A 24,743-nucleotide genomic window follows, 5' to 3' on the forward strand; every position below is an offset into this window, starting at 1 on the left:
TTTTTTTAATTTTTTTTCAACGTTTATTTATTTTTGGGACAGAGAGAGACAGAGCATGAACGGGGGAGGGGCAGAGAGAGGGGGAGACACAGAATCGGAAACAGGCTCCAGGCTCTGAGCCATCAGCCCAGAACCTGACGCGGGGCTCGAACTCCCAGACCACGAGATCGTGACCTGGCTGAAGTCGGACGCTTAACCGACTGCGCCACCCAGGCGCCCCGAAAGGCCCGTTTCTTACCCGGCTTTTACTTCCCACAAATGCACTTACTGCTGGTTTCGATGCACAAACCGCGTAAACGTTCGTGTGAGTGAAGACTGCGGTCGACACTGGAAATCACTGCCGTGCGTGTTGTGCGCTTGCGTAACCAGGGCCTGGCTTGTCCGCAGGGTTCTCCCGCCGAAGCAGGATGCTCTGGGATCTGGTCCTGCTCGCCCTCTGGGCCGCGTCCGGCGCGCGAGGTGAGTGTGGACAGTGGCTCTGCTTGTCGGAGCTGCTCGCGCCCCCGCAGGTAAGGCTGTGGCTGAGGTTCCTACCACGGTAGAACATTCAGAACTTCCTTTTAAATAAACATTTACTTATTTCTGAGTCCACGTAGGAGGAAATTATTTCTTATTTTTAAATCTTTGCTTAAGTTTGTTAATTAATTAATTAATTTAGAGAGTGCATGTGCATGAGTGGGGTGGGGAGGAGCAGAGAGAGAGGGAGAGAGAATCCCAGGCAAGCTCTGCACTGACAGCATGGAGCCTGACGCAGGGCTCGATCTCACGAACCACGAGGTCACCACCCGAGCCAAAATCAAGAGTCAGGCACTCAAATGACTGAGCCACTCAGGTGCCCCAGTAGGAAATTATCTCTTTTTGGAAAGTCTAGGTATTAGAGAAACACACTCTTTCGTCTGGTGACACAACACTGGCCATGCACAGTCAGCTTTTACATTTTTACATGCTAAGTTTCTAACACTGGAAGGGCTTGGTGTTCTATAACTTCTTTTCTTCCTACTTTTTTTCCTACTTGAAAATGCAACATCAGTGTTTTTCCGTGTGCTTATTTTCACGCAACACGGCCTTTAATGACTGGATGATATTCCGTCCAAAGATAGATCGTGCTGTTGTTTAGACCAGTCTCCAGGTACAGCATTACTCCAGTGTCGCCAGTGTAAGAGACGCCACAGGGAACCCAGCTGTGACTGCGTCTCTCCCGGTATTTGAGATTATATCCCAGAACAAGTTCCAAAAGGAACGTTGCTGAGTCAGAGCTGTTAACTGTTTAAGCATTTTTGGCGGATTGCCCAGCGGCTCTGCCAAGGAGGTGGCCGGCTGACACCTCTGTAAGCAGCTCTGAAGCTCGTGCTTTGATTCGCCGCACAGGGGATGAAAAGCCATGCTTCGTTTGAACCTCCTGCTCAGTGAATTGCGTTGAATCATCTACCCTGTTACATTTTGGGAAGGTCCGGTCATCCAGATGGTGACTTAAAGCCCTTTACTCGCAGGCTTGAGACTCCCGCTGTCTCAGAGCCTTCCCCGGGTGCTCAGCGGGGTTGCGGATAAACTTCCGCAAAATGGAGACACCAGTGTAACTTGTGGGAGTCAGGTGGTCTCCATAAGAGAGCGACGTTGAGAGCGTGGATAGCAAGGACAAAGGCGCATTTCTTCTGCAGGAATTTTTTCTGGGCAATCAAATGGTAGAAGCAGGGCTGTGCCTAAGCCTCAGATCTGGGTGGGAGAGCAGGAGAGAGCCCGGTGCGGGACGGGTTCCGGAAGGTGCACCAGGGCCCAGCTCAGGGCAGCGCTGCCTCCCTCACAGGAGGCCTGGCTGCGGAGTGCGGGCTGATCCGGACACAGCCTTCTGGTGCCGGCTCGCTCCCGAACGGTCACGGACGAGCAGCAGCTGCCTCCGGGGCCCCACTGTGGGTAGCAGCCCGGGGAGAGAGAGGGTAACGGTGCCATTAGCACCCAGCGGAAAGGTGACACCCCTGGGATCAGGGTCTGCTGCTCCGTGTGTAAAAAGGCCCCTCCGGGTTCGTGCCCGCGGTAACCTCCCTGCTCTGTCCCCATGGGCAGCTGGTGACCAGGACGAGGACACCGCCTTCAACCTTTTCAGCATCAGCAACATAAACCGGAAGACCATTGGGGCCAAGCAGTTCCGGGGGCCTGACCCCAACGTGCCAGCGTATCGTTTTGTCCGCTTTGACTACATCCCACCCGTGAGTGCAGATTACCTCAGCAAGATTGCCAAGATCGTGAGGCAGAAAGAGGGCTTCTTTCTCACGGCCAGCCTGAAGCAGGACCCCAAGTCCCGGGGCACGCTCCTGGCTCTGGAGGGCCCCGGCGCCTCCCAGAGGCAGTTCGAGATCGTGTCCAACGGCCCGGCCGACACGCTGGACCTCACCTACTGGATAGACGGCGCTCAGCACGTTATCTCCCTGGAGGACGTGGGCCTGGCTGACTCCCAGTGGAAGAATATCACCGTGCAAGTGACAGGGGAGACCTACAGCTTGTACGTGGGCTGCGACCTGATCGACAGTTTCACGCTGGATGAGCCTTTCTACGAGCAGCTGCGGACAGAAAAGAGCAGGATGTACGTGGCCAAAGGCTCTGCTCGAGACAATCACTTCCGGGTACGTACAGCAGGGTCGCGGCCGCGGCACGAGGCACGGGGACGGGCTCTGCTGGGGGATGAGCGGCGAGGGCATCTCTTAACGTGATGCCGTGTTGGAAGAGGTCAGGCCCGGGAGACATGCACCATGCAGACATTCGTGGGCTCCCGCCACGTGCAGGCACACAGACGTGCACACACACACGCGTGCACACAAACGCACCCACATGGATACACACGCCCACACCCAATCACACGCATGTGCACACACCCACCCACCCAATGGCACCCATGTGCACACAGTGTACATGTGTACACGCACCCACACAGACCACACCGCACACGTGCACACGCACACACAGAGCACACACAGAGGTGCACGCACTGACACACCCAATCACACGCATGTGTGCACAAACACCGAACTCATGCACATGTGTGCACACCCACACTCACATGGACAACACACGCACACGCACATGCACACACATGCACGCACAGAGCACACACCCCTTTCTAAACCACAAATAAGCAGGGCACGTGGTCCCGGTGTGCTTTTTACCTGGGCAAACGGCCTTCATTTTTCCGGCCGAAGACGGATTTGATGGCCAAGGAATCGGCTCCCTTGGAATGTTCTGGTAATCTCCAGAGTCCCCGTTTAGCACTGAGAGGCGAGGAGAGCAGAGTAAGAGCCATGCTTTTCAAGGAGAGGGCTGTTGGTTTATGAGGGAAAAATTCCATGTTCATCTTAAAATATGTTCATGTTAAAATAGGTTTTGGAAGATCTTTCTAAAACCACACGGGTTTAGAACCTACAGCGCAGTGTTGGCACATCATCGTGTGTCTTCTGGGGAAACGATCGTTCGTTTAAATTCAGTTGAGCCCGAGGCTAGCGTCCTTACCCGGTTGTTGAACTGACTTCTGGTGGCCGTCAGGAAGCCCCCGTGGCCCTGCCGTGGGAGCACAGACGCTCACCTTTGAGACCGAGTGTCCATGTCCGGGACCGCGTGCCTTTCCGAGCCCGTCAGCCAGACACCAGACTGACCCACGATAAAGAGAGTTCCAGCCTGCTGCGTGTAGCAGCACAGGAATAAGATTACATCTTGTGTTTTTAAAACGTCATTTAGCTTGGCATCGTTTGATGTGTATCTGTTGCTCTATTTGTCTCCTCACGTGCATTCCAGGGTTTGCTGCAGAACATCTACTTAGTGTTCGAAAACTCAGTGGAAGATGTTCTAAGCAAGAAAGGTTGTCAGCAAAGTCAGGGAGGTAGGTGTGTTTTGAACAGTGTATTTCACATCTCATTTCTCGTCTTGGATGGATTTCTGCTACGACGGGAGTGTGTATGTGCACGTGTGTGAGTGCGTGTATCCGCGCGTGGGTGAGTGCGCCTGTACATGCATTTGCGTGCCCGTGTGCGTGTGTGTGCATGTGTGTTGGGGGGCTAGTGGGGATTTAAGAAAAAATATTGTAATAAAGTGCCATTATTGTCTCTGAAGGAGTTAGCTGGTCAACTCGGACATGTTGACATCTAAAAATGATAAACTGCTTGAAAGAGTAATTTTGAATATATTTTAATAATACAAAATAATCAATTTCATAAACCAAAAGACCAATCTCTGCATTTTAACATGATGACCCGCAAATTTTCCTGTCTGTTAATGGGTGACGATCATCTCTCTGGATAACGGCATGGGTATCTGTCGGCTACGTTGATGGAGGTTTTCTTCACTCTTCACGGCTGTTGACACAGCCCTATTCTGGAAACATTTTCGCTGCCTGAACCATTGACAGATAATCCTGCATTGAGTGCTAATCGCACTTTGAATTTACCTCCAGCCATAATTGCCTACATTTTCTTGAGCATTTAATTTATGAAGTTCACTCTGCTGGGCTCTTTAAACTCAGTGTGTCACTGAATCTTCAAAACACCTTAGAGACAGGCTCGTTCATTTTACCATAAAGAAGCAGAGGCCCCGGCGGTCCTACCGCTGCCGTGTGTGACCACCTGTGTGCCCACCTGGGCTGAGAGTCTCCCAATATGGTTCACGTTGTGATTTATTTGCACTGAGGCCCCTTCCTCATGTCAACTGTAAATTATGACAAAGATAAATCGTTTTCTCATGATCAGCGTGTCAGGAATACATAGGATGTGATGTCTGTAACGCACAGGTGCGGCTCTGGGACCCGCACCCCCCTGGAGCTGGGAGCTGTCCCTCCCCCATCTTAGGCGCGGGGATGCCTGCTCTGTTCCTCAGCCTGCATCTGGCTGGCGGCTGAGGGTCCCCCACGGAGGCCTCATCTTTGTCTGAGGCTATCCCCTGTCCTTCTGTCCTATCCCTTGTCCCTCTGCCCTGTCCTCTGTCCCTCTGCAGATCTTCCACACTCACTCAGTGGAAATAGTGGAAATTCAGGGCAGGTGAGGATTAGAACAGCGCGTTTTGGCCGGACTGTGGCGTGAAGGGACATTTGTAACGGCTCCTGTGACCGGCCCCTCGTTTGCCGCAGCCGCTGTGGCTCAGACCTCACCCTGCGTCTGCAGCTTGGCTAACGTGCAAACCATTGGCCCCTGTGATTTTAGCCGCTGACTTTCTTGGGGGAGGAAGTGGTCATTAAAAAGCAAAAGTTTCAGGAGGGGCTAAGATAGTGAACAGACATAGGACACTAACCCCTCCGGGAAGGCTCAACAACACGGAGGCAGAGAGCGGCTCTCGGGACCCTGACGGACGGACTGTGCTTGTGTTTACGTAAAAGCTGAGCGTCATGCCTGGTGGTCTGCTCTGTGGGCAGGGGGGGACATTTCACCCTTGAGGGGGGGGAAGGGCACCCCGGTCCCGGTCCCAGCTCTGCCCCCGGGCGACCCTGCCAGGCCTTTCATCAGGGGGAGTGGACGCCCTGACTGTGTGTTGTCCTGTCCTGCTCTGGGTCTGTCTGAAATCAGGCCCCGGGACACATCTGTGGGTGCGGGACCGTTTCCCATCTGATACCTATGGGCAGCGACTGACGCGTTTATGTCCGTGTGGTCTGTGCCCTTTTCCGTGCAGCAAGCCAGGGGAACTCCCCAGGTCAGAGTGATTGCGGCAAGGATTCCTGACCAAGTAGTAAGTCCCCAGCAGCAGTCCTGGCAGATCGGTAGCTTCCAGAAGGTGTAACTCAGTAGCGAGATGCTGAGAGCAACAGGGCATTTCACTCCTGTGACAGTGACTGGAGGGCTGGGGGCATGGCTGGGCCGGCCCGGCTCCCTCGGGGGATGACGCCTGTCTCCGGACCGGCCCAAGTAGTTTGCTGTTTGTGTCCTGGCCACGTACGTCCCATGCGAGAGCCCCAGGGGGTTTGTGCGGTTTCAGGGGCAGCGAGGGCCAGTCCCCAAGGTCGCGCTTCTGAGGGCGTCTGCCCTTCCCTCCAGAGGACACGGGAATGAGGGAGAGGCAGGTGAGGTCTGGTGGACACTTCTTGGCATGAAGACCGCCGGCTGCATCCGTCTTGATGCGGAGCAAGTGGCCAAAACAAAGGGTGTTTGGGTAGAAAACAGGGTGAGCGAGGAGCTGCGGGGACACGTTCTGGGGAGCAGGCTCCGGGGCACAGGGACGGCTGTCAGCAAAGGAGGTGGTCACCTCTCCTCTGCCTGAGTCCCATGTGGGCGCAGAGCCCCAGCCCCCGTGTTTCCCTCTTTCGTTCCGTCCCCAAGCCCACGTCTGCGCGGCCGCTCTCCCCCGTGCTCACTGCACCCACTGCTTCCCGCAGCCGAAGCCAACGCCATCAGCGAGAACACGGAGACACTGCACCTGAGCCCTCAGGTGGCCACGGAGTACGCGGGCCCAGGCGCGCACAGGAGGCCGGAGGTGTGCGAACGCTCCTGCGAGGAGCTGGGCACCATGATCACCGAGCTGTCGGGGCTGCACGTCATCGTGAACCAGCTTCACGAGAACCTGCGGAAAGTGGTGGGTGCCTGGTGGCTGCTTCCTGCCACACAGGCGCGACCTCACCCGCAAGCCCCCTCTGACGCACTGACAAGGCGCTTGGCCCGAGCGCAGGGCAGCGGAGGGCAGGTGGGAGGGCAGAGGACCCTGAACGACAGATACCTGTGGCTCCACGTCCTCCAGGATGGCTCTTACCCGGGGGCCGCTCGTGTCCCCGAGCCTGAACAGGATGGGTGTGGGAGGACTGGCCGCAGGTCCGGGACGTAAGGGGACGTCAGAAGGAAAACACCGTCTTGGGTCCCTTCAGGTTTAGAAAAGGGCACTGACGGGAGCCATGTTCTCATAGCTGCGTGACCCGAGACAGGCCCTCAGCTGGGCCCAGGGGACGGGAACACATGGTGCCTGACAGAAGTGACAGGGGCAGCCGGGAAGAGTGGCCCGGAAGGTCTGCAGGTCTGGGGTCGCCTCACGCCCTGGTGACGTCGCACAGCCGCTCGGCGGGCAGCCGTCCCCACCCTCTGCTCTACGTCAAGGGGCCGAGGATGGGGTGGGACCCGATCACCCCCGCTCCGTGGGCGGTCGGGAGAATGGGCACGGCCAGGACGCACGGGTGGGGAAGCACCAGGAGGAGGCTGTGCCTCTTCTGGAACTTTCCAGCAGGTGTGTGCCCCTGGGGCAGGAATGGGGGCAAGAGTTCAAACAGTACCCCCGCCCGCACCCACTGCCTCCCGCTGAGCACCCACCGTGTGCAGGAGGAAGAGGCAGGGATTCAGAGGAGGGCGGGCAGACGCCGTGGGACGCGGCCACGTGAGTGGAGCTCCCCTGGAGGGTGACAGGCGGTCGGCCGCCCGCTGGGATCGCTAGGACGTGACCCCGCGTGGCGAGGCCTCACATGGCCCCAACTCTCCTCCCGCAGAGCCGGCCGCACGGCGGGCGGTGCTACACGGGCCGGGGGCGCCCTTCCTTGAGGGAAGAGCCTCCTCTCCCGTCTGTGAGCGCGATGAGGACGTTGCTTTCGCCCACACGTAAACGTTTCCCTCGATCTTCCAGTCCAACGACAACCAGGTCCTCTGGGAGCTCATCGGCGGCCCGCCCAAGACCAGGAACATGTCCGCCTGCTGGCAGGACGGCCGCTTCTTCGCAGAAAATGAAACCTGGGTGGTGGACAGCTGCACCAAATGCACCTGCAAGGTGAAGGCGAGGGACACCTCTGCGCAGGGCAGGGAGGCGGGCTCCCCGGTCTCCCCCGCTGGCCGCAAACGTGCGCAGGTGCGCCGGGACAGCTGATACGAGGGCGGGCACGGGGCACCGACCGTAAGTAGGGCTCCAGCCCACCTCACCTCGTCGCACACAAGAGACAAGCTCCAGGAGGTGACCGGTCCGGCTGGTGTCTCCCGGGAGGCGGGAGGGGGCCGGGCGTGTGCAGCTTCAGGCCGCTCCGGGGGGCCTGGGGTGCAGGTCACTGCCCACACAGAGGTCAGTGGGTAGCTTAGCCTCTTCCCCTTGGTGAACGCACCCCGTTCTCACGATGGCGGCCTCGGGGGTCGGGCAGCGCACGCCAGGTTGGTCCCCCGGCCCGCGGTGTGCAGAAGGCCCTCCTCTGTTTCCAGGGCCTGTGGCGTCGGGACGGGCACAGCCGCCCTCTCGGCCCTTGAGTCCCGCTCTTGCCCTGACGCCTGCTTTTGGAGACGAGGGTCACACAGACACCTTTCTCTGCTTGCAGAAATTTAAAACCGTTTGCCACCAAATCACCTGCCCGCCGGCGACCTGTGCCAACCCGTCCTTCGCGGAGGGAGAATGCTGTCCTTCCTGCTTCCACTGTTAGTGTGCAAGGAGCGGGGGGTGCCATCTGCTTCGCCCGCCTCCCGCCTGTTTGCTGTCTTCCCGGTGACCCGCAGGCGGTGGAGGGGCTTAGCGGGATGGAGGGGAGGGATCAGGGCCACTTCACCCCGAGGCTGTCCACACCCACGACCTCGGAGTTCAGGGTCTTGTCGTGTCACCTGGCGGGGAGGGAGCAGCGCAGAGCGGGGACAGTAGGCTCCTTGGCTTCCGTCACTCTCCGTGGGCATCCCCACGTGCCCTCCGTCTTGCTGGGGAGAGCAGCTCTGAGTCCCAACCCAGGTGTGGGCGTCTGCCCCGCCGGGGACCCTGTTCGTGGGAGGGGACACACCTGCTCTCCTGAGCGCACGGACTCTGCCTTGTGGGCCACTTCACGGGCAGTCGGTCCGTGGCAGGGTGGGCAGAGGCCCGACAGGCCCTTGTGCTTCCCACCAGCACCGGACGGCGAGGAGGGCTGGTCCCCCTGGGCGGAGTGGACCCAGTGCTCCGCCACCTGCGGGTCGGGCACCCAGCAGAGAGGGCGGTCGTGTGACGTTACCAGCAACACCTGCTTGGGGCCGTCCATCCAGACGCGGGCGTGCAGCCTGGGCAAGTGTGACCACCGAAGTGAGTGTCAGAGGCCACTCCTCGTCCGCAGGGCGGGGCCAGATCATGGGGACGGGCTCTCCGGCTTGGGCGTGAGCAGACGCCTGGGACGGCCAGCCCCTGCCTCCCCCTGATGTCTCCGTGTTCCTCTGTGTGCTAGTCCGGCAGGACGGGGGCTGGAGCCACTGGTCGCCGTGGTCTTCCTGCTCTGTGACCTGCGGTGCGGGCAACATCACCCGCATCCGGCTCTGCAACTCGCCCGTCCCCCAGATGGGGGGCAAGAATTGCAAGGGGAGTGGCCGGGAGACCAAAGGCTGCCAGGGCACCCCGTGTCCAAGTAAGTGGGGTGGAGGCGGGGGGTGGGCCCAGCGCAGGACTGGGCAGAAGAGACGTGCTGTCCCCTGGCTGGCTCCTTACCGGAGCTGGCCTGAGGGTACATCCTGATGGTGAACCAGCTCAGTTAAATTACTGCTAACGCACAACTAAGGGACAAGTCAGCCTGACCCCTGGGCAGTGTGACGCATGCCCTTTACCGGGGGATGGGTAGACAGCATGGAACAGGGGGTCTCGGGAGACGACCCCCTGCAGCCTGCAGCCAGCTGGCCCCGGGCCCCGGGGTGCCAGGACCCTGTTCCGGAAGCCCCGTTCATGAAGTGCAGAGACAGCCAGGGACAAGGGGAGTGCAGGGTGATCCTCTCACTGCCAAGTTGTCCAATAAGATGAACTTGAGCTTCATGGGACATTTCAGATGCGAGCACCTCTCACCTGGCAGGTGTGCCTGTGTGGGCAGCTTTCCACCTCTAGACCCCGGCCTGTGGGACTTGAGGGAAAACAAAGCCAGCTGAAACCTGTCATCCGCATCACCCCTGAGCTCAGGTTCAGGAAAGGATGCTCTTTCCAGTTTCCCTCCCACGTCTGGAGACCCCGCTCCATCCCGGCTCTTACCCCGGGAGCCCCCGTGTAGGTCAGGCTCCGCGCTGACCCTCTGTGCTCTCTGCCCTCAGTCGACGGCCGGTGGAGCCCCTGGTCCCCATGGTCAGCCTGCACGGTCACCTGTGCCGGAGGGATCCGGGAGCGGACGCGCGTCTGTAACAGCCCCGAGCCCCAGCACGGGGGCAAGGACTGCGTGGGGGACGTCCAAGAGCGTCAGATGTGCAATAAAAGGAGCTGTCCTGTAGGTGGGTGTGCGGGCGGGACACGAAAGCGCCTGTGTCCCTGTGGTCTGCACGCTTCAGCCCCTCTGAAGAAGCCACCGCGTTTTTATTCTGGTTAAAAACATAAAAATAGAAGACATAAAAAGTAGAAAAGTAGGAAATATAGAAGGGAGAGATTAGTTCTATGCTCATGAGGACAACTGCTTTTAACACCCGTGCTCCTCCACGGTTTTGTGGAACATCCTGCGTGACGACAATCACCCATCAGCCACCCATGTGCCTATGCACCTGTAGCCTCTATCTTTACTATTTTTTTATGTTTATTTATTTTTGAGAGAGAGGGAGACAGAGTGTGCATCAGGGAGGGGCAGAGAGAGAGGGAGACACAGAATCCGAAGCAGGCTCCAGGCCCCCAGCTGTCAGCACAGAGCCCGACGCAGGGCTGGAACCCACGCACCGTGAGATCGTAACCTGAGCCGAAGTCGGACGCCTAACCGACCGAGCCACCCAGGCGCCCCTGTCTTTTACTATTTAAAGATAAATTCTGGGAGGGCAAGCACGTTGCCAGCATATACCAAGTGACTCAGTTTCCCTTTACTGAACCCGGGCGCTGGACAGACGCCTCCCCGGGTGCAGATGATTGCGTCCCGGCGGCCTCCCGGGTGTGCCCGCCCGAGCCGACCCCGCTCTGTGCCGTCCTTCGCAGACGGCTGCTTGTCCAACCCGTGCTTCCCCGGTGCCGAGTGCAGCAGCTTTCCAGACGGCTCCTGGTCCTGCGGCGCCTGCCCCGTGGGCTTCCTGGGCAACGGCACACACTGTGAGGACCTGGACGAGGTGGGTGCCCGGCCTGGGGAAGGGGTGCCCGCGGAGCCGGGGTCGGCGCTCACCCCCGCTTATCCCGCAGTGTGCCGTGGTCACCGACGTCTGCTTCACCGTGGGCAAAGCCCAGCGCTGCGTCAACACCAACCCCGGCTTCCACTGCCTGCCGTGCCCCCCTCGCTACAAAGGGACCCAGCCCTTTGGCGTCGGCCTGGAGGCGGCCAGGACGGAGAAGCAGGTGAGCAACTGACCGCTTGTGTTCTGGGAAAAGGCCGTAGATCAGTCGGGAAGAGCCCAGAGCACTGGGGGGCAGTCAGAGAATACCAGGCGGCCTCCCTGGGCGAGGAGGCAAGGGGTGCTGACTCCTGGGAAGCAGGCGGAGGGCTGTCAGAGCCTGTCCACCACCCTGACCGATCAGCCTGGCGGGGGCAGACCTGAACTTTCCCGCAGGGAGCCCGAGGGGACCGGCGTGAACACTGTCTGCTGGCGACCCCGCACGGTCACCTGCGGGCTTGGACCTCAGGATCGCTTCTGGAGAGCAGAGAGCACGGCTCCGAGGCTCTGGGTCCCTGCGGCACCCGGCGGGGGTGGGGGGGGCCTGCACCCCTGCCCTCGTCCCGGAGCGTCCGCCTCAGACCCGCACGTGAGGGATGGGGTCTCGGTGCGTCCTAACCACGCGGCCGCCTTCCCGCAGGTGTGTGAGCCTGAGAACCCGTGCAAAGACAAGACTCACGCCTGCCACAAGCATGCGGAATGCATCTACCTGGGACACTTCAGCGACCCCATGTACAAGTGTGAGTGCCAGACGGGCTACGCGGGAGACGGGCTCATCTGCGGGGAGGACTCGGACCTGGACGGCTGGCCCAACAAGAACCTGGTGTGCTCCACCAATGCCACCTACCACTGCATCAAGGTGAGCGCTGGGGCTCCCGCCTCTGGCCTCCTGCCTCCCCGCTACTTCCACCTCCAGCCTCCCCTCCACCCTCTGCTCCCCCCGCCGCTCCCCCCCATCCCACCTCCCACTGGCTCCAGGAAGTCCCATTCAGGGCCCCTGTGGCCACTTGCAGACAATCTGTTGTTCTGAAGAGCTGGGGGTGCGAGGTGGTTCCCAGCTGCACCCCCGCTCCACCTGGGCTTCTGCTCTCAGTGAGGGAACTTGCTGGAGAAACTCAGGTTTCGCCCACGTTCGTGGGCCTGGGGGAGCCGGGCCACCGGCCCTTCGCTGGCTGCAGACAGGCCCCAGGAGCTGTGCCTCGATGGGACCTAGGTCCCTGTGGATCTGTTTGGAGGCCACTCTGGAACTTCTGAGACCCAAGGGTGAACACGACTGAAATACACGCTTCCCCACTGCCACGCAGGTTTGAATTACAACTCGGCTCGTTGAAGCCAAGTGATTTTTCTAATCATGCCGGTCACGGGGGAGATGATTTGGACTCTATGCCCTGGATTCTGAACAGAGGTCTATGCTTGACTCCTGGCACCTGTTGGCTGAGGAGGGCGGAGGGCACGGATGTGCAGAATGGGACTCTGACGTCGGGACGTGAAAGGTCTCCGGGTGTTCGGCCCTCCTCCAGGCTTCCAGAGCGGCAGCCCCTCCCTCTCCTCGGGTTTCTGCTCACCCGTGGCCGCCGGGGTCCTGGGCACAGGGCACGAGCCTCCCTGGTCTGGAAGCATGGGCGGCGGTGCGGCGTCTCCAGGGCAGCCTTGAGGAGAAACACGCGTGTCCCTGGCCTCGCCCCCACTGAGGACAGCGCGTGACCCTGTCACCATCAGCTCCATGCCCGAGGGTTTACCCTCCGCCCCCCCGAGTGTTGTTATGACTCGTGTGTGCCCTCTGATTGCAGGACAACTGCCCCCTGCTGCCAAATTCCGGGCAAGAAGACTTTGACAAGGACGGCACCGGTGACGCCTGTGACCATGATGATGACAATGACGGCGTGGATGATGAGAAGGTGGGGGTGGCAGGGAGGAGAGCTTTGTCCCGGGGGCCCCGCACTCGGTGGGATCTGCGATCCCTCACACGCAACCCAGCCCTGACAGGGCGCAGGCCGTGTGCAGCGTGCGGTGACCGGCCAGCGCGACTGGCCGTGGGCGTCTGCGTGCAGGGGGACCGCCTGCCCTCCTGTGGGTGCCAGCTGGGGCACCGCTGTCCCCACCATGAGTGATGTGCTTGCCTTTACTGAAACCTGCGGGAAAACTGTCCACCAGGTGACTGCACATTCACAGAAGGGACAGACTAGGCCGCTTGTCTCCGCACAGCCTCACCACACCTGCCTCTCCTGACCCGCTAAACCCTCACTCACTCGCTCACGTGACGCTGGCAGACCTGTTGTCAGCGTGACGTATATGGTTATGTCGTCTCTGCCATGAAATGTCTCCGTTTCAGCGGCAGACGCATAAATAATCAGAAAGCGGTTTGACAGCAGGAAAGCGCGGGGCTGAGGCCGACTGGCTCCGTGTGGGTCGTCCGATCCTCCCGGAGTGAGTGATGTGCAGCCCAGCGATGTCCTCGCGGTGTCAGATGTCCTCGCGGTGTCCCGACCTCTTCCCTTGCCTTTCCGCAGGACAACTGCCAGCTTCTCTTCAACCCCCGCCAGTTCGACTATGACAAAGATGAAGTCGGGGACCGCTGTGACAACTGCCCGTATGTGCACAACCCAGCGCAGATCGACACGGACAACAACGGCGAAGGCGACGCGTGCTCCGTGGACATTGACGGAGACGGTCAGTTCTGCCCCTGCCGCGGACGCATGTCTGCTGCCTGGCGCTCCGTCCCGTGGGTGCCACACAGGCTCAGCCGCACATGCAGACCGGTGCCAGGGTAAACGGTGCCTTAAGCTGTTCTCGCGGGAGCCCAGCCTCGCCAGGCCCGGCCTTCCCAGGGTCGCTGGCGGGGTCGCCAGCCTCAGGAACTCCCTTTGTGAAACCATGGATGTGGCATCTTCCTTCCGTGACCCAGGCCCCTAGTCCTGTGCCCTGTGTCCTTCACGCTTGTGTCCCCTGTTGGCACTTGTGACCGTGTCACCGTCAGAGGCCCAAGTGTTCGGTCCTGTGTCCTCACCAAACCACACTGCAGGCAGGCGCGTCTGCCGCCCTGTCCCGGGTTTTTTCTGCCCACACCCTTACTTCCAGCTATTCACGGCACGGCCATGGCAAAGCACTCCGGGCGTCCCTGGCTGTTAGGAGCCTCGGACACCATCAGGCCACGTTTAGCCCAAGAGACCGGTGCCCCGGAAAGGAGCCCATCCGCCAGCAGCAGTGGTCGCCCACCGCCCACCAGGCGTCTGCAGGTTGAGCCGACTCACGCCTCTCTCTGTCTCGACAGCGGCTGGAGCGCGCGCCAGCCCTTCTTGGGGGTCTGTTCCCGCTACCCCCCACCCTGCTCCCTCAGGCCCCACCTGGCCCAGGCCAGAGGCGCCTCGGCCCGTCTGGCGCGCTCCTCTCGATGCAGCGATCACGAGGGTTGGCTGTGCCATCGGACGGGGTTGCTGCCGCCGCTGTAAATTCAGGTTTCTCACGGCCCCAGTGTCCTGGGATCCACTATCCACTTCCAGGGCTCTTGAAGTAAGGTATTGCACCTGCCAGCCTCTGCCGCGGGCACGCTCCTCTGTGTAGCATGTCCACGCTCAGTTCCTACGGGCTCGACACGGGGAGCTCAGAGGTGACACGTGTGAACACGGGTGACAGCTCCTTGCCATGCAGAATCACCCGGAAGCCTCCGAGAGTGGCTCTGTTTTAAACTAAAGCATCTTGGGCTTCAATGGGAAACATGACATACGTTCTTTCACGATCTGATAATATTTATACTTTCCCGTATTCTTAGCTCCTTTTTTACGAAACCGAAGTTCGGCTGTAAGTTACTTAGTGTGCCAGGAAAAGCTCTGTGCTTTTTCTAAGCTAGCACACTCATTTTCCCCGAACATCTGCAGACGTCTTCAATGAGCGGGACAATTGTCCCTACGTGTACAACACCGACCAGAGAGACACAGACGGGGATGGCGTGGGCGATCACTGCGACAACTGTCCCCTGGTGCACAACCCTGATCAGGTAATTGATTAGGTGACTGATGGGGGTGTGTGGAGCAGAAGGGGGCGTCGGGGCACCTAATCGTTCGTGGATATACGTGTCTTTGTGGCTTTCCATTAGTGCTGCCACGCAGGGACAGCGTGGGTTTTTCAATAATTTTAATTGAAAACTTTGATTGAGCGGGCTTCAATCTCGGTGGCCATGGCTGCGTTCGTGGGCCCTCCCTGTCTGAGGGGATCCGGCACCCGCCCTCCGCTATCTGCCTGTTTCCCTGACACAAACGTGGGGACTGGCTTCTCTTCCAAGACTCGCGTCTGGAAGACACAGCACGTAAGGTGTTGCTGTCGTATGTGGGATACACTGTTGCAGATGACGTCACAAAGGCGCTTGCTTCTCCGGCCTCTTCTTTCCGGGAAGCGAGTCCATGTAGCTGGGTCACGCAGGTTGCTGCCCAAGTCACGCACTCGGCCGCTCGCCTGCAGCAGGGGGCGGCCCAGCCCCAAGGTCCGCGGCCACGACCAGCCTGGCGCCCGTCCACCCGGCAGGTGCTCAGCCCGTTCCCTGCCCTGTCCCCCAGACCGACATGGACAACGACCTCGTGGGAGACCAGTGTGACAACAATGATGACATCGACGACGATGGCCACCAGAACAACCAAGACAACTGCCCCTACATCCCCAACGCCAACCAGGCCGACCACGACCATGACGGCCAGGGCGACGCCTGTGACTCAGATGATGACAATGACGGGGTCCCAGACGACAGGGACAACTGCCGGCTTGTCTCCAACCCTGGCCAGGAGGACTCCGATGGTAGGTGCCCCGCCCCCTCGGATGATCCGTGCCCCGCCCCCTCAGACGGTAGGTACCCTCTGAGGTACCGTGCTCCACCCCCTCGGGCGATCCGTGCCCCGCCCCCTCGGGCAATCCATGCCCCGCCCCCTCGGGCGATCCGTGCCCCTCCCCCTTGGACGATCTGTGCCCCGCCCCCTCGGATGATCCGTGCCCCGCCCCATCAGACGGCAGACGCCCCGCCTCCTCAGACAGTATGTGTCCCGCCCCCTCGGGCGATCCATGCCCCGCCCCTGTGCAGCAGCTTCGCGCGTGCCCGCCAGCCCATGGGCCACGGGCTCCACGCAGAAGTTATGAGCCGTCTCTGCAGAGACATGCCCGTCACGAGCGGGATGAGGTGGGATCTGGGCTCAGAGAGGGTTGGGGATTTATTCTTTCAAGGACAAAGCAAAGGAGAAAGAGGTGTGAAATGTCAGGAAAAGGAACGGGGTTCCCCGCGCGGCCCGCAACCAGTGGGCAGGGTCAGGGGCAGGGTCTTGAGGAAGTGGGGCCACGGGGAGGGTGTGGAGTAGGCGGCGAGGTGCACGCCGTGTTCGGGGCCCCGGGGGAGCCGTGAGAAGGTGGCTTCGGGGGCCCCCGCGCGTGTGGGCCGCCCAGCCTTTGGGACCGGAGATGGGGTGTGGGCGTCCGAGCCAAGGTGACTCACAGGCGAGTGGGGGACCCGGGATCTGAGGGCGGCTCCGCGGGTCACGGCAGAGCCACGCGGGCGACTCCAGCAGGGGGCGGGAACCCTGCCTGGAGCAAGCGCTCGGCTCAAGCTGACCCGCGGGAGCCCGGGGACGGGCCGGGGTGGGGAGAGGCCGGCCCTGAGCGCACGGTGTGCTTTCCGGCTCCTCCTGCGCGAGCGTGGGCCTCAGGTGCGAGCAGCCGAGCAGACCCCGAAGGAGGCGGCAGGAATTAGCCGAACTCGGTGTCTGTTCTCCTGGTGAAATGAGCTATAGCTGAGAACACTGCCGTCCGACCCCCTGGACGGGACAGCTGTGGGGGTCACAGGCCAAGGCCCCCCGCGCCTCCCCCCACCAGTGATCTGGGGGCCTGCCAGGCCCGCACCCCACCGGACAGGTTGAGAAGAAGTTTCCAGAAAAAAGTCTGTACCTCCCCAAGGAAAGTCGTTGGTAGAGTAAGAGCTCCGCTTTAAATCCGAATAGATTTCAGGCAAGGGTGATGATGAAAGTTGTCAGGAGACGTTCTGGAAACTGTCAGAGAATAAGCTGGAGGTGCAGCCCCCCTCACCCCCAGCCTGAGGCCTAGTCTCGGGGGACACCCGCGGGGGTGAGCAGGAGCCTGCTGTCCACACTCTGAGCACCGCGCCAGGCTCCTGGGAGCCCCCCAGCCTCACGCAGTAGGGAAGATGAGCATGGCCCCACAGAACACCAAGGAAAGGCTGACAGCCGACCACCCACCGTGTGTTCTCTTTCTCGGCTATCCGCCGCCAGGGGACGGGCGTGGGGACGCTTGCAAAGACGACTTTGACAACGACAGCATCCCAGACATCGATGACGTGTGTCCTGAGAACAGCGCCATCAGCGAGACCGACTTCAGGAACTTCCAGATGGTCCACCTAGACCCGAAGGGCACCACTCAGATCGACCCCAACTGGGTCATTCGCCATCAGGGCAAGGAGCTGGTGCAGACGGCCAACTCGGACCCCGGCATCGCTGTCGGTGAGCCTTCGAGATTCGCACCGCCCTTCGTGGTTCCTGGGGGCAGGGTGCCCACGGGGCATGCGGGAGGCTCTGTAGAGCCGCATGGTGGGGCAGGGTGGTCTCTCGGGTGCCCGTCCTTCCACGCCTGCCAAATGGTCTCGACCGAGGGAATGGGAAGGCAGGTATCCGTGAGGTCGTGCTCAGTAAGCCATCTTATGTGTGGATTTGATTTACAAAATACTGTGTCATACAGTAACGGTCTGCCAGACTCAGGAAGTGGGGTCTGAAGTTGTTAGATCCCAGACATTCATTAACCCCAGAGCCACGAAGCGGAGGTGGGTGTGAGACAAGGGCCCAGCCCAGCCTCCTCCCGCCTGCGCCCACCGGTCCCGGGGCCGACCCGGGCACGTCCTCCGGGGCCGGGCCCGCCTGAACCTCACCACCAAAAGTCCCCTTTGACATCCAGGTTTTGACGAGTTCGGGTCCGTGGACTTCAGCGGTACGTTCTATGTCAACACCGACCGGGACGATGACTACGCCGGCTTTGTCTTCGGCTACCAGTCCAGCAGCCGCTTCTACGTGGTCATGTGGAAGCAGGTCACCCAGACCTACTGGGAAGAGCAGCCCACTCGGGCTTACGGCTACTCGGGCGTGTCCCTCAAGGTGGTGAACTCCACCACGGGCACCGGCGAGCACCTGAGGAACGCGCTCTGGCATACCGGGAACACACAAGGCCAGGTGAGGACGGCGAGGCGCCGGGAGCATGCTCAAGAGAGCCATTCTCGCCCCGAAGATGCCCAACCTTTGTGTTTTCGTTAATTGTAACCCAAGTGACAGTAATTTTAACAGTCTCGTATTGAGCGCCTACCTGATTAAAGACGCCATGCCTGGTCTTGGTGTTTCCGTAAACACGGTCGATGATCCTCTTGTAAGTTACGTGTGATTTTACTGTCTTCTAGAGGTGAGGACAACTGGGTTTTCAAAGGCTGTTTTGCCTTTGAAGGTCCCATGTTGAGGAAGCAGGGTATCCGGAATCGCATCCGTGGCTCTGGCTCTGACGCGTGTGCCGGTGGCACTGACCTGCTGGCCCCTGTCGGCGGACTTGGGTCCGCTCCCGAGGCTCATGGCCACGTGAGCCACGGGCACTCCCGTCCGTGCTGTGAGACAGCACCCGTACTCAAGAGTGATGTTTTCTCAGGTGCGCACGTTATGGCACGACCCCAAAAACATTGGCTGGAAAGACTACACTGCTTACAGGTGGCATCTGACCCACAGACCGAAGACGGGCTACATAAGGTGAGGGTGGCCCAGTGCCAGCGACTTCTACCCAGTGTCCCCAGCACCAGTGAGAGGCCAGGACGGGGGAAGCGCAGACTCACTGAGAGTGAGGCTTACTCGCCCACGTGCTGCCCTCTTGTCAGGGAGCCGTCAGCACGTGGGGTCCTGCTCCGGGCATTAGGTCGGGGCCCCCTCCCTACCACCTAGGCTCCAGCCTAGAGGGTGGGCCCAGCACACGTGGCTTCAGTGTCACCTGAAGGCCACGGGGAGGGAGGCCGAGGTGGTGGGGACTGGAGAGCCCTCTGGCTGAGGCTGAAGCACCTGTCGTGGGGAGGGGTGGGTCTTGGGGCGGCGCCCCGTGAGGATGGACCTCCCGCCCTCTGCCATTCACACCTTGTTTCTTTCCCCCGCACCCCTGTGTTCAGAGTCTTAGTGCATGAAGGAAAACAGGTCATGGCGGACTCGGGACCCATCTATGACCAAACGTATGCCGGCGGGCGGCTGGGTCTGTTTGTGTTCTCGCAGGAAATGGTCTATTTCTCAGACCTCAAATACGAATGCCGAGGTGGGTGAGAACACGGCTCTATGGGCGGCTTGTGGCACAGAGTGGGGGAGAGACAGACATGCATGTAACTTTGCTGCCTTGAAAGGCACATCACGGCAATACGCTGATGGCAGCTGCTTTGTTTGCTGGCTTGCGTCGTGTCCTGTTTCGTTACCTGTTTGTTTTAAATTGAACGTGAATGTCTCTGGTGGAGCAAACACTTTCCAGTTATTCCCAGGCTCTGCCCATTCACCTGGCGTTCCGTCCTGTGACTGTGCATTCCTTACAGCTTCTGGGCCCCCCATGGCATTTTAGATTTTAGCTTGCTACCCTTGCTGAAAACAGGAAGGGGAGGGAAGAGGGAGGAGGGAAGGAGGAAGGAGAGAAGAGGGAGGGAGGAAGGAGGGAGGGAAGGAGGAAGAGGGAGAGAGGAAGGAGGGAGGGAAGGGGGAGGAAAGGGGGAGGGAGGGAGGGAGGGGGTTCTCTGTAGTTACCTGTCTAGAAAGATAATTGGCTCACCGTACTGTCTGACCCCATACCTTCACGAGGACATGAAAACATTCCCTCCTACAGATGAGGTCAGTAAGGCTCTGAGATGCTTCTCAAAATTCACACCCTGAAAATTACCCACAAGGGGAGAAAGGGAACGCGAGCACATTGCTTCTGGCGAAGTCTCCTTAGCCCTCCGTGGGGCAAAGACCTGACGCGTTCCCACACACGCCACCCTTCACACACCCGTCCATACTGTGGAGGCTTTTTAAAACTAAAATGATATTTCGGTTGCAGGTAAAGCAAAACAAAACGAAGCAAAACCCATGGTGCAGCCACCCTCGTTCTGTGTATTGTTTATTTTGTAGATGTCTAAACAAGACCGGCTGCATTTCCAGAAACGTACTGTAGACGCTGTTGCCTAGACCCCTAGTCTGTGCTGGTGCTTCCGGCTTCGCTCTCTTTAGCAGCAGCTCCCGTCCTTGACCCTGACGCTGGGGGTCCTTCACCGACATCAACCCCACGCCCAAACGCCTTCAGAGGGGACTGGTCGTGGGCCCCACAGGTGAACGTCCGGCCCAGAAGACAGCTTGATGATGCAGGAGACTCCGTGCAGTGACAATTGAGCTCGACATTACATCGCTTCTTGTTTGTTTAAAAAGAATGACGTTTACATATAAAATGTAATTACTTACTGTATTTATGTGTATATGGAGTTGAAGGGAATATTGTGCGCAAGCCATTATCATAAATTAAGCAGAAAAAAATATCGCTGCACGACTTTCAGTGCTTAAAGCCATTTCCACTCTTGGGTCCGAGCTGTCCCACAGCAGCCAGTCCTGTCGGGTTCACGGAGTCTGGAGTCGTGCTGGTAGCAGAGGTCGGGAGACCTCGTCCGACGTGGGGGGCCGGCTTTCTAACTGGAACTTGAGCGGTGGTCACGAGGACAAACGGAAGCCCCTTCCCCCCCGGTCCCCCCCCCCCCCACAGCGGTGGAGTCCGAAGTCCCGTACTTGGCCTCCGTTGGTGAAGTTAGCAGAGAGAAGTGGGCGCTCCCACCGCGGCAGGCTGGAGGGAGCTCCGCATGTCCCTTGGTTCTGCTCTCTGAGCACCAGGGTCTCTGCGTGAGTCTTTTCCGGGGCCCGGCTCCAGACCACGCGTCAGCAAGAGCACTTTAGCATCTAATTCCTCCTCTGGGCTTTGCAACTCTGCAAAAGTTGCTTACCTAGTTTGGCAACACTTTTCATTAAGGTTCCAGTTAGAAATGCTAATATTTATTAAATGACTTTAGGATGCAGCTTCATTCACCATAACTTATTTTAAATGTGTCAAGTAACACACGTATAGCATGATTTCTAGGGATACACGTAGAGCATACATATGATACAAAGATGTTGTTACAAGGAAATACTTTCCTGCCGAGATACAAGCTTTACAGTATGCTGTTGTCACGACAAAGCGTGTTTCAAATGAAGGGGAATAAATAAATGATGACGAAGACTTGATAAAGGAACCTTAATTTATACTGTTGCCAACGCACTAATCCAGTATGTGCCCCTGTTCTCTGCTGTACGTAGGATTTGAAACCTTAAAGTCTGAAGAAAAATCAGCATCAAGCCTTGCCAGACACACCTGTTAATCAGTCAGACAATGATATACACGATTTTTTTGTTTTTTTTTTTTTTTTTTTTTTGTTTTTTTGTTTTCGCTTTAAATTGCATGTTCTTTCTGCAGGAAATATTAATCTCCCTCCACATAAGGGGTTTAATAAGAGAAGTTTGTCTTGTCTGATGCGGGCGAATCTTTCTCCCCTTTCTGTTCATAGTGATCTTGTTTCTATGTTTCTATCTCGATTCCATAGTGTGGAATACAGAGGATCCATAACTCTTGTCCTAACTTGCACATTTCATTTGATAAAGTTGTGTTTGTTGCTTCCTTTGAGGTTGACTTTTTGTTTTGCTGCACTTTCCACTTAGTTTTTGGAGCTGTGTTCCCAGACGGCGGGGGTTTGGGAACTGGACTAAATGTGACGGCCGCGGAGAGTGCACAGGTGTCCGTGTGGCTGTCGCTCGGACGAACAACGCAGTGCTGTGCGATGATGATGTGAATATTTAGAATGTACCATATTTTTTCGGTAAATTATTATGTTTTTTTTTTTGAACAAACTTCTCTTCCAGATTGATGAAACCATTTGTTTTGCCAAAGACTGTAAATATTTATTTATTTGTTCACATGGTCAGAATCTCACCACTGAAACCCTGCTTTTATCTAGCTGCAGCCTCATTTTTATACTTTAAAGATTAATAACAGGAAATAAATTGTAAAAAGGTTTTCTATAAACGAATCTCTTTCCCTTTTTTAAGAAGAATTAGCAGGGTTCCTGCTGGGGGGAAGGGAGACATACCCCAACAGGGAGGGGGTGACGTGTTGCTCCCGTCAACGTGAGCCCGTTTGTCTGCAGGTCCCAGCTGTGCCCCCCCCCCCCACCGAGGTTAAGGTGTAGGTTTGGGGTTGTCGTGGAGAAGGAAACCCCGTGTGGGGCAGCCCCACAGCCGAGCAGGACACGGCCAGTAGGTGCCCCTTCCCGCCTGCGGCTCGAGCTGTGCAGCGAGTTTTGGGGGGCGTCCCCGAAGGGACTCAGAGGAGCACTGACCGCCCGGGAGACGCCCCGTTAACGCGAGCGGGACCTGTGCGAGCTGTACTCGTTCCAAACCAGGGACGGAGTCGCACCGGGGCCGGTGGCAGAGACACAGACAAGCCGGCGCGCAGCGGGAGGGTGGTGGGGTTTCTCTGGGTTCCCAGCGGCCTTGGGTTTCTGTTACGTCGGAGTCAAATATGGCGGGGAACACGGGCGTTTGGCAGAAAGAAGCAGGAACGAGTCACACGCTGGAGCTACACGGCACGGGACCAGTCATCGGGGGCAGGAAAGCCCTGCTTCGATCTGGGGGCGCAGGGGGGATTCTGTGACATAAAGCGGGGGGACCGCGGGGCCCCTGCACCTCAAACGGGAGCCTTTGGCAAATTGAGAGAGAAGTCAATTAGGGAAGTGATTCGGGTTGGGCCGTGGTGGCTACTGGAGGGAGCGTCATGTACATTTTTCCAAAGACACAACCGGACACGCTTCAGGACGACGCTCGAGAGGCGGGTGGGAGTGTGAGACGCGTCTCTCCAGACGTTATTTCTGTGTGATTTATAGCAAGTAGAAGTGTGTGATGGACCCCGGGGCCGTCCTCTCCCGGGACTGACCGACTGACCGACAGGAACGCGGCGCCCCTGGAACAGGACACATTTCGTGTCCCACTCTGTAGTCCTCTTTTCCTTCTGGGCAGGGTTCCCACAAATGTAACCCGCATGCCCCCAATCTTGTTTGTTTCAGAAAAAGCTGCAGCTGCATGGATGTGGGGTGGGCTTAGCCACTGGTGCCGTGAATGCTGGACCCAGAGCCGGGTCCACTGAGCACTGGACCCAGAGCCGGATGCCGTGTGCACACGCCTTCACTGGCGCAGGAGCCCTGGAGGAGGCAGTGCAGCAGCCTCTCACAAGGATCTGGAACGGGGTCTGTTAGTGCCGGGGAGGGGAGATGGTCCCAGGACAGAGTCCGGCCCTTGGCCATCACCGGCAGCCGGCATCACCAACTGTAGGTTACATGGGGTCCCTTCTGGGGTTTCTGTGGGTTTCAACATCTCAGGCAGGTCTTTCTCAGTTAGTCTGAGTTACACAGCGCGGTGTTTTTGGCAGGGATGGCAGGATGGGAACGGACGGCCACCCAGCACGCCCAGGCCCTGGGCTGGGGGCCTGCGGCGTGGACCCCGCACCTGCCGGGTAGGGCTCTGCGCAGAACAGAAAGACCCTCAAAGAGATCCGACTGAGCCGCAGCCTGGAATCCCGCGGAGGCGGGAACATCCCAGTACTCTGGGCACAGCCCGGGCCTGGCCGAGCCCTGCTCCCAGGGGAACGACTTGGCAGCCAAGGTGCGGTCTGGGGACCAGAGTAGCCGCGGCCAGCGCCGCGCGGCGCCATCTGCTCCGGGGAAGCCGTGGGGCATTCCTGCCAAGCGTCAGCCCACGGCCACCGGCTGAGCCTCACTGTCCTCACACAGCGTGGGCAGCCCTGTCCCTCCACGGGGTCCCTGCCAGGCCCCCCTGCGGACGGAGGCGGGCCGGCCCCTCGGCGGTCACGGGCCCGGTAGTCGCGAGCCGGCCTCGCCGAGCGGCGTCCAGCTCACGTCTCCCGGCACGGCGGCCCCGAAAACTCGGCGTTTCCAGATCCTGCCTTCTCCAGAGCGCGACCTTCTCCCCCCAAGCACATCACACGCTTTAGGAGAAGTGCTGTTTCGACACCACAGCCTTCAGGCAAGACACACTCGGAATACGCCGTGACGAGGCGGCTTCGGTCTGGGCACCGCCAGGAGCACGTCTAGGTCAAATGACCGCACGTGGGTGGACCCGGGTGGTGGGACCAGCTGCCCCGGAGGGGCGAGGGGGAGGGCTCCCCGCTGGCCGCGGGTCACACCTGCCTCGTCCCTGAGTGCCCTGGGACGCGCCCACCTTGTCCCCTTGGCTCCCAGGCCGCACCCGAGGCCCCCGGGACACGCCGGGGCTCAGCCCTCACTCCGCCCCGGGGGTTCCGTGCTGTGACGGCATGTCGCGAGGACAGTGTGACTTCAGGTTAACTGTGAGCATACGAAGGGTTTGGAAAAGAAAAGTCGAGCAAAAAGACCAAAGGGTGTTAGGATGATAAAACTGGATTACGCTTTATTTTACACACTATTTATTTACTTCCAAGTTGTATTATTTGTATACATTTGTTTTATCATTCTGTGCATGTATTTTTCTATTTGTGAAAATTTTTCAGTTGTTCTGGGTTGGGACACAACGCACAGTGGAATTATTAACACGATTAACACTGGAATTGTTTTTTTTTTTAATATGACTTTCTGGAACAAAGACCTATTGTTCCTGCATTGTTAAACAGGACCTATATATTAAATATATT

General features: G+C 58.8%; 1 protein-coding gene across 2 annotated transcripts in view; it reads left to right on the forward strand.

Annotated features, from left to right (window-relative positions):
• Positions 1-22,088, forward strand: part of THBS2 (thrombospondin 2) — a 24,932-nt gene extending 2,844 nt beyond the window's left edge. For both annotated transcript variants that reach the window (XM_040448672.1, XM_040448673.1), the window contains exons 2-22: positions 388-459; positions 2,062-2,618; positions 3,781-3,865; positions 6,341-6,537; positions 7,567-7,707; positions 8,240-8,336; positions 8,791-8,961; positions 9,101-9,277; positions 9,945-10,118; positions 10,801-10,928; positions 10,999-11,151; positions 11,608-11,826; positions 12,758-12,865; positions 13,478-13,637; positions 14,843-14,961; positions 15,518-15,752; positions 17,228-17,455; positions 17,904-18,175; positions 18,636-18,733; positions 19,141-19,280; positions 20,117-22,088. In XM_040448672.1, the coding sequence (XP_040304606.1) occupies positions 408-459; positions 2,062-2,618; positions 3,781-3,865; positions 6,341-6,537; positions 7,567-7,707; positions 8,240-8,336; positions 8,791-8,961; positions 9,101-9,277; positions 9,945-10,118; positions 10,801-10,928; positions 10,999-11,151; positions 11,608-11,826; positions 12,758-12,865; positions 13,478-13,637; positions 14,843-14,961; positions 15,518-15,752; positions 17,228-17,455; positions 17,904-18,175; positions 18,636-18,733; positions 19,141-19,280; positions 20,117-20,124 (3,519 nt within the window). In that variant the 5' untranslated portion in view covers positions 388-407 and the 3' untranslated portion in view covers positions 20,125-22,088. The remainder of the gene's footprint in view (positions 1-387; positions 460-2,061; positions 2,619-3,780; positions 3,866-6,340; positions 6,538-7,566; positions 7,708-8,239; positions 8,337-8,790; positions 8,962-9,100; positions 9,278-9,944; positions 10,119-10,800; positions 10,929-10,998; positions 11,152-11,607; positions 11,827-12,757; positions 12,866-13,477; positions 13,638-14,842; positions 14,962-15,517; positions 15,753-17,227; positions 17,456-17,903; positions 18,176-18,635; positions 18,734-19,140; positions 19,281-20,116) is intronic.
• Positions 22,089-24,743: the final 2,655 nt, after the last annotated feature.

Source organism: Herpailurus yagouaroundi, unplaced genomic scaffold, assembly GCF_014898765.1.
Source record: "Herpailurus yagouaroundi ecotype Mexico unplaced genomic scaffold, PumYag 198, whole genome shotgun sequence".
Taxonomy (NCBI): Eukaryota; Metazoa; Chordata; class Mammalia; order Carnivora; family Felidae; genus Herpailurus; species Herpailurus yagouaroundi.